Source organism: Pseudonaja textilis, chromosome 5 (genome assembly GCF_049901715.1).
Source record: "Pseudonaja textilis isolate UNSWEBS1 chromosome 5, rPseTex1.2, whole genome shotgun sequence".
NCBI classification, from domain to species: domain Eukaryota; kingdom Metazoa; phylum Chordata; class Lepidosauria; order Squamata; family Elapidae; genus Pseudonaja; species Pseudonaja textilis.
In genome coordinates, this window is record NC_141994.1 from 32,992,781 (window position 1) to 33,005,415 (window position 12,635).

Here is a 12,635-nt window from a genome sequence, read left to right on the forward strand (position 1 = left end):
GTTTCCGAAGTCTACTGATAAAGGTTTAGTATTTTTTAAAATAGTACAAGTCAGAGGAAGCAAACAGAAATCGCTTAGTTGTATGGGAAGACAGATGAGGAGACAAGAAAGAAGTGTGCTTCTCTGCCACTTTTCATGTGACAATCCTCATCAGTCTTTCATCAGTTCTTCACAAGGCGTATATAAACCCTTGCTGGGGGAGGTGAGAGGCACTTGAAGTGTTTCTTGTTCAGCATCAGAGTGCTGAACAGCTGGACAGCTCCCTGCAGGCAGCATTGCAAGCCTGCTCCCTTCTGCTCTGAACAGAGAAATCACAGTAGGGCTCCCACCATGCAGCCAGCAATGATGATGTTCTCCAGCAAATACTGGGCGCGACGGGGCCTTTCCCTGGACTCCGCTGTGCCTCAAGAGTACCCGTTACCCAGAAATGTAACTGTAAGTATCAAGCGTTTAAAGATATCAAACTATTATCTTGTCAGATGGTTTCAGAAATGTCCAGGTGTTTCCAGATGATTGTTCTTTGGGGCCTTTTTACTGAACAAATTTATTGGTTTGCTTGTTCAGAAAAAGCTTAGGAATCACCTCTTTCTCTCTGCAACACAACTGTCTCATTACAAGTTATCAAAATAAATTTGATAGAAGACATTTTTTGAAACAAAAGTATAATTCAATTGATTGAAGCCTTCACTTTTGTGATGGATGTTCCTAATGGTGGAAGTTAATCCAGTCTTTGTGTTGAAGACTTATTTTTTTCTGCCTTGAATTTTTTTTAAGTGCACATTTTCTAGCCATTTACAGCACACACACACACACACACACACACACATATCGAAGAAACAAAAAATCTACCTTACTGTTCCAGACAGCACTTGTTATAACATATTAAAATGTTTAACCTAAATAAATACTGAAATACTACATATATTTTAAATAATTTAAATTTAATATTTAAATATATTTCAAATAATTTAAGATTAAGAAGCTGGTTCTTGCTCTCTGATGATGTTATTGTCACAAAGTTATTTCTCTCTGTGTGTATTTATACTTACACCTGTATCTCTATCCATTTCTATCTGTCTCCAGTGTGGTGGTGGTGATGTTTCCTAGAACAGCCCTATTGGTGGCTGTTTTCAACTTCCACAACTATATTATGATTCTGATTATGTTTTCTTCTCAAATTGTCTGGCTATATTGTAATATAATGGGCCTATACTTCTGCATATAAAAACTCATATTGTACACAACTGTATGTGTCTTATCACATTCACATCACATTCTCTGATTACAGTTTGTTTGAGATATTGACCTTTTAGCTTCTCCCAGAAAGTATTTCATCTTCATAACACTTAAAAGTGCTATATCATTTTTTTATTTAGGTTAAGATAGGCAATGTTTGAGAGGGTGTTCTTCATTATATTTTTTAAAGATCACTAAAAATACATTATAAATATGTATTTATAACATTTAGTAAGGTTTTTAAAATATCATATAGCTGGTATAATCACTTGGTTGTGATGAGTGCTTTTTAAAAGCCAAGTGTGGTTTTCTTAAGCCAAGCCTAGCACATTAGTTCAAATGATAATTTAACAGCAGTTACTTTGTATTAAAAAAACTTGTAAATTTATCTAAGAATATAGGTTGTTGTGAGCAAACACCATATCTAAGTAGCATGTTTTACTAAGTAAGAACTGTACTGCTAAATTCTATGCTGATTTTCTTGATCTTCATAGTTTTAGGTGGGCAAAGGGAATTATCACAATTCTAAACGTTGTTTGAAATATGGTAGAAAAACAATTAAACCGAAATTATATTTAGAAATAACCAAAATATAAATATAAATATTTTGGGAAATTATCAGTTTTGATTATTTTCTCCTGAAGCAAAATAAGGTACTTATTATTTTTTATTCAGTTGTAGCACAAATGGACAGACTTGGGTAAACTGATAGAAATTGGCCTGTTCAATTAGGAATCCTTCAAATTACATGCATAATTATTTTCTGTTTGGAGGATTACATGCAAGCCATATAACAATTAAAACATTTCTGTTTAGCTTCATGCACAGCATAGCATTTCCTTGGGAGGTATAATTGAATACAGTTTCTCAACTTGTATACCTTTTATTCATATAAAAAAACCCAGAAAAATACATATGGTTGTCATGACAATATGCAAATCTTTTGCAGGTTATATGTACCAAACAAATATATTTTGGGGGATTTTTTTTTCAGGGAATAGACTTTTTCAAAGGCCGGAAAATCTCAATAAAAGAATTTTTGTATTATTTACTAACAATAAAATAGATTTATTTAATATTTAAATAAAGATTAAATGGTTGTAAAATGCTAGAACTAACATAAAAGAGTTCAGTTTGATAAACACTACTTGCAGTAAAAGAAATTTTTGCAACATTTATAGATTACCGGTATATCATTTTGGTCAAATGACAGTAAATATCAAAGGTAAACTTAATCTGAGTGGCCTTAACAACTGCAATCTATTCAAGGTATTTGCCACAGCTTATGTGTCCCTAAGAACCCTTTGCTTAATCTTTCATGCTAAGTATACTTGAGCAACAATAAGGAATGGCTTTTAGTAGATTTTTAAAACTCTCCTTCCTATATTAGCTGTCTCATATTATTAAGGGAATTCATTGATGTTAATGGGAATAGCTCAAAGGAATATCCTCATGTTAAAGGATACTAAATTCTTATCAACCAGGACCAAAGAAAGCTAATGTTGATGCGCATTGAAATATATGGATATGTGGCTTGCTTTTTGCAAGTTTACTGAGAAGTGATAAGGAAAAAAATGGATATGAATGAGAAAGGAGATTGTATTGAAGAAACAAATGAAGGAGAATGGTAGAAGGGAAGTTGCAGGAGAATATTGTCATGCACTTTACAAAGCAGCAAATCCAGTTTTATTGCTCAGCATTAAGTTGAAAAGGAGCCTAATATTTACAGACCATTAAAAAAAGATATCTGTGTAATAATAATTCTTTTTAGCAGAAAAATAGATCTACAAATTTTTAACTTTAACTCCTGTAAAAGATATTCATATGATGTGACAAAGATCTTAGTATATTCTGTGATAATCTAAGAAAGTGAAAGTTGGATTTTAAAGAAACAGGATAGGAAGAGCATGGACACTTTTGAACTTTGGTGTTGAAGAAGACATCCGAGAAAACGATAGACAGCCAACAAAACAAACAGTCATTAAATTAATCAATCCAGAGTTCAAATGATGAGACTCAAGTAATCTTATTTTGACACATTATGTGAAGACATAGCCGTCTGGAAAAGGCTCTAATGCTAGGAAAACTGAAAGGGAAAAAATAAAAAAGGATAATCAGTTGCAAGGTGAATGGATTCAGTTACAGTAGTGATGAGTGCACTTGGAAGAAAAGGTTGGAAATAGATCATCAGGGAGAAAATCTATGTGATCATTTGGAGTTACGTAAACAATCAAATCAATCAACTCTAATTTAATTGTCTTTTTATGTATCCTGCTTCCAATGAATGCATATTCATGATTCAAAATTAAGAAAGAAAAAAGGCTGAGATGGGATGGCCTTGACCATTCTTAAAATACTTTAGAAGTTGTTGTTCCCTTACAGCAAAAGTATGCAAGCGTCATTTAGCCAAGGGCCATATTATAATTCTAAATATTACAATACTTAGACTGGGAGTAACATTCCCCAAAGTGAAAGGGGCAAAATAACAACTCTGATTTAAAGTAATCTAGGTTTAAATTATGCTACTCAACTTAGTGTTTATTTTTATGTATTTGATTTTGAAATTATATCATTCTATTCCAGTAGAAAATTTGTGGTAAACTTTGAGGAGGCTCTAGGCATCATCCAGTGCTTTGTGGGTAGTACATGTTCTGAATGTCCAAGTTATGTATCCTAATTAACCATGTGATTGGAAGTAAATAGCATTGTTTTTTGATAGATCTTTTTTTTGTTTGTAGGCAGAATAAAAAAAAAAGATTGAAACCTTTCTATGTTGGAAATATTCAGAGGCTATTCAATCTTTGCAGTCACAAATAATGACTGATATGAGTGATTGAAACAGGATAAGAATTACCATTGGTCCACAATCTAAGATCCAGTTACTAGATGCATAATATTAATGTTCTGTAAGTTTTATTGATTCCCCATTTGGCTCCAGATTAAAATAAAGATACTTGTCCATGTCTTTAATAGCTTTGTAGATAATGATTCTGTTATGCAGAACAGAGTAGCTGCCTCCAATTTTGTTCATTCATTCATTTGTTTGCTTGTTCATACATGATTCAACATCATAACATAGTTAGCTTATGTATTATATCCTGTATATATAATTTCCTGCAGAATGTCCACTGAATAGATGATTATAAACATAATAAATACTATCTCCTCTTATTATAATCAATTTCATAATAAGTGAGACTAAATTTTCTCTTCCTTCATCTCCATCCAATAATTTTAGTTCTTTGATTATAAAGTTGGGTAAAAAATTAAAAATGGAACAACTGTAAAACAAGAGAAATAGTAAACATTTTCATAATATGTTATGAAATATATATAAAATATAAACTATACAGAAGCCTGATGATGGCAGATGAGATTTTGCCGAAATGTTGCTACAACTTTACAAGCACAATTACAATGATGTGGGAAAATGCCTGAACAAAGCTGAATACCATAGATAGATAGATAGATAGATAGATAGATAGATAGATAGATAGATAGATAGATAGATAGATAGCATGGACATTTTGAATAAAAAAGTACTTAAACACATTTTTTTAAAAAAAGTTCATAAACATATATTTTGGCCATTTAAGTAACTACTATATTACCAACCTTGTTTAAATTCTTTTTTTCCAGCTAATAAATGTTGAATAAATTCCTATGATATCATTAACTGTTATTTATATCTGAGTATTCTAAATTCCTGTACAGATGGGCAATGCTGAAAGCAAGCTAATCCATTCAACCATGTGACAAAGAATTCCTTAATTAAAGAACGTTAATTGTGTTTTAATTAAAGTTAATTGTGAGAAAGTTAATTGTGTTTTAATTAAAGTAATGTAAGGGCATTCAATGCTGATGAAAATTATGAATAACAATTTTTCATCACTTTGACATAGCGGATGTGTTAATTTTTCCAAGGAATTATATTTTTATGAGAAATTTCACTTTGAAAAATGTCTGTGGAGATGCTCAGTCATCCAGGTCATAGCTGACTCAAAGATGCTTTTTCAAAAGGCAACTGGACTGGTTTTTCCTAAGGAAGAAGGAAATGACGTTTTGCTTCCCATCCAAGAAACTTAATAGATTCTGGCAGGATAATGGGAGCAATGGAAAGTTTAGTTCTGACAGGGTGGGTGAGAGAACGGAAGGATCATATTCCTTTGCAGTCATTTGATCATTAGCACTTTCCCTGAGACCTCTCGAGGCTACCTGGAGGTTTATCCAGGGGTGGGATCCTACCAGCATAACAACCAGTTTGGGGAGCACGCGCTTGTGCACTACTTACAAATTACCATCTCCGGCAAGCATTCACTTTCTCCAGCTGACAAGCGGCACTCAACTGTGCTGTGCAAAGCAGCTGAGGAAGAAAAAGCAGGCACTAAAGGACAGCCTAGAGCCCAGGTGAGCAGGCGGGCCAAACAGAAGATCAGAAGATTGTCTCAGCAAACCGGTTCGGTGTCAGCTGCTCTTCGGAGTTACTGGTTCTATAGAACTGGGCCAAACTGGTAGAATCCCTTCCCTGGTTGCAAGCAAGAATGAACAAAATTTTCCAAGACAATAAAGAAAGTACAAGTTATAATTTCTATCAACTGCTTCTTTTATAATTTGAAAATTGTGCTCTTTGACTCTTTCTCTGGTATTCAAAAGCACCTGTGATGGAAAAGGGAGGTAATGTTCTGCATGTGGTTCATGTTTGAATTCATAATGTAGACCTCAGAATCCATAATTGTTTTCCAAAAACCTGGGAAGTTTTATTTTCAATTGGGAGCAGAATAATTGTTTTAAAAATAAAGAAAAATTGAGATTATGACAGCTTTCATTCCACAATGCTCTTTTGTTAATTTCATTTAGAATAATCTTTCATTTATGTTAGCAACCTATAATTGCTAACAACCTGTAAAGGCCTTGAATGTGCTTTTTCAGAAAGAGGAAAAAAACTAAGCAAAACTTCACTTTTGAAAGAGCTATATAAATTTTAAGATCAAATAAAGGAAAGGTTAATTATTGCTGACAGGTACGTAGAAATGCTTGTGATTTGTATTTTCTTTCAGCTAAACAAAACAAATTCTGGTAGAAATGATGATAAAAAAGCTAATAAAGGTACAAGCAAGAATGAGTCAACATCTGAAGGTGGTAAAACTGCTGTGGTATTTTCTTTAAAAAATGAAGTTGGTGGCTTGGTAAAAGCTCTCAGACTTTTCCAGGTAAAAATTATTTTACTATTTATTTTCATAATAATATATCAATTGAAAAATGTACATTGTGTTTGTATAAAAGATAATGTGCATGTTATGTCTATTAAATCACAAGACACTGGATTCACCTATGACACTAATCCATTGATTAGTGAGTGAGCCAGTTGAGTTTGCACATTGTGCATGGCCATTCCATGATTTATTGCCCAAAATGGCTTGGTTTGCACAATATGAACAATTAAAGTCAAGCAACCCACATTACATCATAAAGTGAAGCTAATCATTTTATGGTATATTAACTGCAAATCAGAATCTTGCTTCTGACATGCTAGAAGTAATTGTTTATTATGAATTGGTTTAGCCTGTACTTTCAGTTTTCTGAAATAATATATTTCAATCTTAATAATAGTTTTGGAATTATTAATATCCTTGGATCCCTAGATTGGTAGCAATAGTTAGAAATGTTTTCTGTTAACTTCAGCTCCAGCTAACATACTCACCTAGAAGATCCACTCCTGTCTTCCTCCATTCTTGCTTTAGTTACACTTGTTTCAGCTATTGCAATTTGCTTAATATCACATGAAGATAAATTTCAGAAGTTGGAATATTTTAACTGAGATTCATAGATTAGCTCTTATGCTATTTAGCTTTATTGCCTGATTATTTATTTCTGCATTCAGTTTAAAATACTAGCTTAACAATTTTAAACAATCATTAGTACCCTGAAGTCTAAATTGAATGCCATATCTAAATTTAAAATTCTCTGGAATAAGTGCAAATGAATTCTCAATTGCAATTTAGGGTTGCCCGTTCTGTTACTTGATTTGCAAGGGCTGTTTTAAAAAACATTAGGCCTTGACTAAGTTATACATCTAGCCTATATTATGCATCTGAGCTATTCAGCTATATATTGTAATGTTTTACTAAAGTAAAACATAGTATTTCAGTACTTAGATAATGAAAAATAGTAAGTCTTGGGTTGATAGGGATTTCTATGCTATGGAATTTTTATCACACATTTGGCCTTCTGCTTTGGGAAAGTTATAGATGACAGAACAATGCTAGTGTATTACCAAACTATTTCATTTTTTTCTATTATGCTTCTCATAAATTTGGTATGGAATTAGTAGCATCTCTAGTGTATATGGATGATGGTTTTATATGAAATTGCCATGGTAAATCAATGTTAAATTGTAATTATCCTATTGTAATTTACCATGGAGGTTTATAATGAATAAAGGAGTGAATGCAATAATAATTTTATAGTAGTTTATTTCCGGTTAATGCACAAATAATTAATTTCTTTTAATACAAATACTTGGATATCTATTCTAAATTACCACCTGTTAAGACCCAAGCATTTAATTACTGCTTTTCCATTTGCACTGGGTTAACTGTTTTTTTGCCTGTTTTCAGGAGAAGCATGTAAGTATGGTTCATATTGAATCCAGAAAATCCAAGCGAAGGAATTCAGAGGTAGAAATTTTTGTGGATTGCGACTGCACCAAGAAAGAATTCAATGAGCTCATTCAGCTGTTAAAGTATGAAACAAACATTGTGACTCTGAATCCTCCAGAAAACATCTGGACTGATGAGGAAGGTAAGACTATTGTTCCTTTTCCTCATTGTTTTTTTTTACAATTTTATTATGAAATCAGCCTAGTTGTATGAAGACGCAGAAAAAGAATGTCTGATTCCCTTCCATCTCTTTGTTTTTACCAGAGCTGGACTGTGTGCCTTGGTTTCCCCGGAAGATTGCTGAATTAGATAAATGTTCCCAGAGAGTTCTCATGTATGGCTCCGAACTAGATGCAGATCACCCTGTAAGTATTTATAGAAGATCCAGAGAGTCTGGCCAAATAATCTACTAATAATATAGCAAATAATTTACATGAATGAAAGCAATACATTATCTATTTTAAGTAGTTTTGGTCCAATCTGTTTGTTAAGTATAGATCTCACATTTTGATTTGTCTTCAGATGTATTTCTGTCTTAGGAGCTGCCATCAGGAACATTCATATGTCAGATTTAGATGGGTTTGTGGATTGCAGCTTCTGTTTCAGAAGTATACTGGAGAACTTTGAAGGGCAATTTTTATTTCTCTCCATTGCAAACAATGCAAGAGTCACAGTTCTAAATCACAGTGATATTCATGCAGATTACTATATGAGCTTTTAAAAACATAAATATTAAATTAACATCCCAGGAAGTGTGAGAGGCATGTGGAAATCTGGTAACACTCCAGGAGATAATTATAAAGTAGAAATCATAGCATACTTCAGCAGAAATGCAGCTGCTACATAGGGTCCTTGTGTTTTTCCAGCCCTTATTTTTAACACTTTGGCCCCATTTCAGCTCATATTTCACTGTCTGCAGGCCCACATACTGCTGAAACCATAGCATCAAAAACTTGAGGAAATTAACCTATTGATACTGTTTGTCTTGCTTTCATTATTTCCTCTGCTCACTCCTCACAGATTAAAGTCAGCTTTTAATAAATCTTGTAACTCCTAAATCATCCAATAGTAGAGATATAATGCTGTATATTATGTAAAGCACACAGGAACTGACTCTACAACTTTCTCTACCCCATCCTCATTCCCCATTCTTCATAGGATTATGTTTGAGGTGAGAGTAGGGCTTTCATTCCAGTACTGAGTATTTTGCACATAGGTATTTAGTAGTATTTTGGAAATTTGAGGAAGATGTGTGATATTTTTCTGGGAACTTCTCCTGCTATCTCAATCATCCAAGTCATGGTTGTCCAAAGGTACTTTTCCAAATGGCAAGTGGACTTTCTTGTTTTTTTTTTACCCTTGAAAATGTTTCACTTTTTATCCAAGAAGTCTCAAAAGAGTTCCAAAAGCAAATGGATGTAAAGTCAGTGGTGGGAGCTTCCATCTCCCAGCATGTCTTATCCAGGAGAGGAGAAGGGCCACACCCTTCTTCCTCCAAGTCCTTGCCCAGTCTTCTCAGCTGTTCTTCGGTAGTATGGTTTAGCCTTCATTTGGCCGATCCTGGTCCCACCAAATAGCTGATCGTCGGCTCACCCTCCATCTCCCGGAAGCTTGTAGCGGTAGTGTCAGGCTGCTTGGTTTGCGATGCCAGCCAGCTTGTCTTCAACTCCCAGCTGCTCCAGACAACAGAATCCCTCCACTCAGCATCATACCCCCCCCCCGGGTTTTGACAGGTGGTTCTCCTCTACCAGGGCCATACCTGGAAAACAGTAAGCAGAAGCAGTGAGTACATATGTTGGTAAACCTCCACCCAGAACCATACTCAACCCAGGTATGGCAAAACCATACAGGGTTTGACAAGAAGCTTCTTTAGTTCTTAGTTTGGATAAGAAGTGATAAGGAGTGTTGGGAAGTTCTATGCAGTATGATTGTACAATACTCTGGATTCAGTTATCCCAAAGATGTTTTCAGAAAACAACTGGAGTTTCTTGAAGCCCAATCAAATATTGCATACTTAATGCTTTTGAACCCAAGCTCAATGGTTTATACACCTCAGCATTGTTTTCTGAGGATAAGACCTCTAAGGTCTGGCCTTTATTTTAATAAAATTAAGTCAGATACAAGGATCTTCAAGGTTGCTTTATGATCCAAAGAAAGTTAAAATCTACTTAATTATTTCCAGTCAGTAAATAAATGAGACATCAAGTTGTACATTTCTTTGTTCCATCTCCACCCATTCTCTATGGAAATTCTCAATTATCATAGTTATCCCAAAGATGTTTTTTCAAATAACAATTGGACTTTCTTGGGGGTTCCCCCCCCCTTGAAAATGTTTCATTTCTCATCCAAGAAGATTGTTCATTTCTTAAAACTAAAATGTTTTTCCTCAAAACGACGCTATAGAGCACTACACACCAGAACAACTAGACACAAGAACAGTTTTTCCCCGAAAGCCATCACTCTGCTAAACAATATTTCCCTCAACACTGTTCAACTATTTACAAAGTGTACACTATTATTACTGTTAATCTTCTCATCACTCCTTATCACCCATCCCCTCCCACTTGTGACTGTAGGACTGTAACTTTGTTGCTTGTATCCTTATGATTTATATTGACTGTTTCCTAGTATGATTTGATTGTTGATTGTACCCTATGACTATCATTAAGTGTTGTATGTTATGATTCTTGATTCTTAACAAATGTACCTTTTCTTTATGTATACTGAGAGTATTTACACCAAGACAAATTCCTTGTGTGTCCAATCACACTTGGCCAATAAAGTATTCTATTCTATTCTATTCTATTCTATTCTATTCTATTCTATTCTATTCTATTCTATTCTATTCTATTCTATGGAAAAAAAACTAAGAAAGTCCAGTTGCCTTTTGGAAAAGTATGTTTGGGATATCTTCACCCAAGATCCATGGGAGACAGAATAGGCAAAGATAACAGCAGATTTTTGCCCCCGTTCCACCTGCCACACAATCATCTTTTAGTATTTGTGAGAGGATTTGAGGATGAGACTGGTCGAGGAAAGATACCTCCTAGCAATATTAATTTCTTATTAATGTTGCTTATTCTGGTTTTGTCAATTTACTCAGAAGTTGTCATGTCCCTGTTGGAATCTGATTCAGAGGGGGAGGCCAAGCAGCTGACAGGCAGTGGGAGAGTGGCTCTGTTGGCTGTGGAAGAAATTGGGGAAAGGAACAGTCCGGCTGGGCAGAGCAGGGGAGAGGTAAAGCAAGAGAGAGGGAATTCGGACGAAGACCCAAGCCCATCCCCTCTTCATTCTAGGGCATGCAGGGAGGAATGGAGAAGGGAACAATGTAAGTTGCATGGTTTAGGGAGGAGGAAAAGGCCCTGATTCCCTTCATTAGCTGCAGCTGGGAAACAGTGTTTAAAAAGGAAAGCTGCACACAGCTTGTTGGAAACAAATCATGAGTTATCCGTTATTGTCGAGGTTTACCTGGGTTCCTTCCCAACTAAGTGTGTTTTGCTGGCCTTTCAAGTCTCCAATTCCTTATCCTGCTCTGTCAAGTTAATTGCTGCAACGTGGTTTATGTAGATTTTTATTTACAGTTTGTATGTACTTAGTTATTGGACCAAATTTCCTCCACTTAAAGACTGTTCTTGGGAGAGTTTTTTCTCCAGCTGAAGGTAACCTGGATATGGGGGCAAAGTTGGAGGTATTAAAGGGACTCTTCTTACTTATGTGACTGTGTTGCCTTTGTGCTATGTCCTGGGTCATCACAGAAACGATTCTAAGAGGTCTTGGTAAGATTTGAAGCTTAAAAGGCAAGTTAATCATAACAACAAGTAAATAATACAATGAGAAAAAAAGTTATACTTAACAGATACTTGCAATTGTAGATATAGAAAAGAGGGAGCAGATTTTGGGAGCTAAATCTTAAACATGCTTGGGGTAACTACTAAAATATTTCAATTTGGGAAAAGTTGTTTCCCCCCCACCTTGGATGTGGGTAAACTGCTTTCAGCTCTGAAAGTATGCATGAGAATGTTTATAAGTATTTAAAACTTGGATGATTTATTTAACCCTCTTTTCTATCACTTCCCTGCCTCTTTGGTATAAATTAATTATTTTTATTTGCTTCAGGGATTTAAGGACAATGTTTACCGACAGAGAAGAAAATATTTTGTAGATGTTGCCATGAGTTATAAATAGTGAGTACTCAATATTTTTTAAACTCTCAATTTTAAAGTCTTTATCATCAAATACAAGAAAGATACAAGCTCTCTTTTTCTTGAATATAAAATTTGCAATAGGCAGATGGAGATCATTAAGCTGTAACTACTTATATTACCAAACTGGCATGAGGAACACAAAAGTTGAGTTTATTTGGATTGAATTTTGGAACCTATCCAGTATTGGTTCATCCAACTTTGTTTTGCTTTCGTAACTGGCCATCTTTTCTAGCCCAGGCAGGATTGAAATTAGGATTCCTGCATGTGAAATGTAAGTACTGTCTCTGAGTTCTGGAACTACAGTTCTTTTCCATTGTGCTTCTGGCCATGACAGCATGCATTTACAGCAATGGCTCAAGAAACTGGACAGCTGGGTTGGATTGAACTGAAATAGTTACTCATGATATGAGTAACAGTAGACCAATTGACTTGCTCATTATATCCAAGGCATAGAGGTATCTGGAGCAAATGCAGCTTTCATTAGAATGATGGTGCAGGTAGTCCTCGATCAGTGATTATCTTATTCAGTAACCAT

The 12,635-nt window shown here is 34.7% G+C and overlaps 1 protein-coding gene across 1 annotated transcript in view; it reads left to right on the plus strand.

Moving 5' to 3' along the window:
• Window positions 1–330: 330 nt before the first annotated feature.
• Window positions 331–12,635, plus strand: part of TPH2 (tryptophan hydroxylase 2) — a 79,248-nt gene continuing 66,943 nt past the window's right edge. The window contains exons 1-5 of the mRNA XM_087934457.1: window positions 331–435; window positions 6,294–6,446; window positions 7,854–8,037; window positions 8,160–8,260; window positions 12,012–12,079. Of these exons, the coding sequence (XP_087790583.1) occupies window positions 331–435; window positions 6,294–6,446; window positions 7,854–8,037; window positions 8,160–8,260; window positions 12,012–12,079 (611 nt within the window). The remainder of the gene's footprint in view (window positions 436–6,293; window positions 6,447–7,853; window positions 8,038–8,159; window positions 8,261–12,011; window positions 12,080–12,635) is intronic.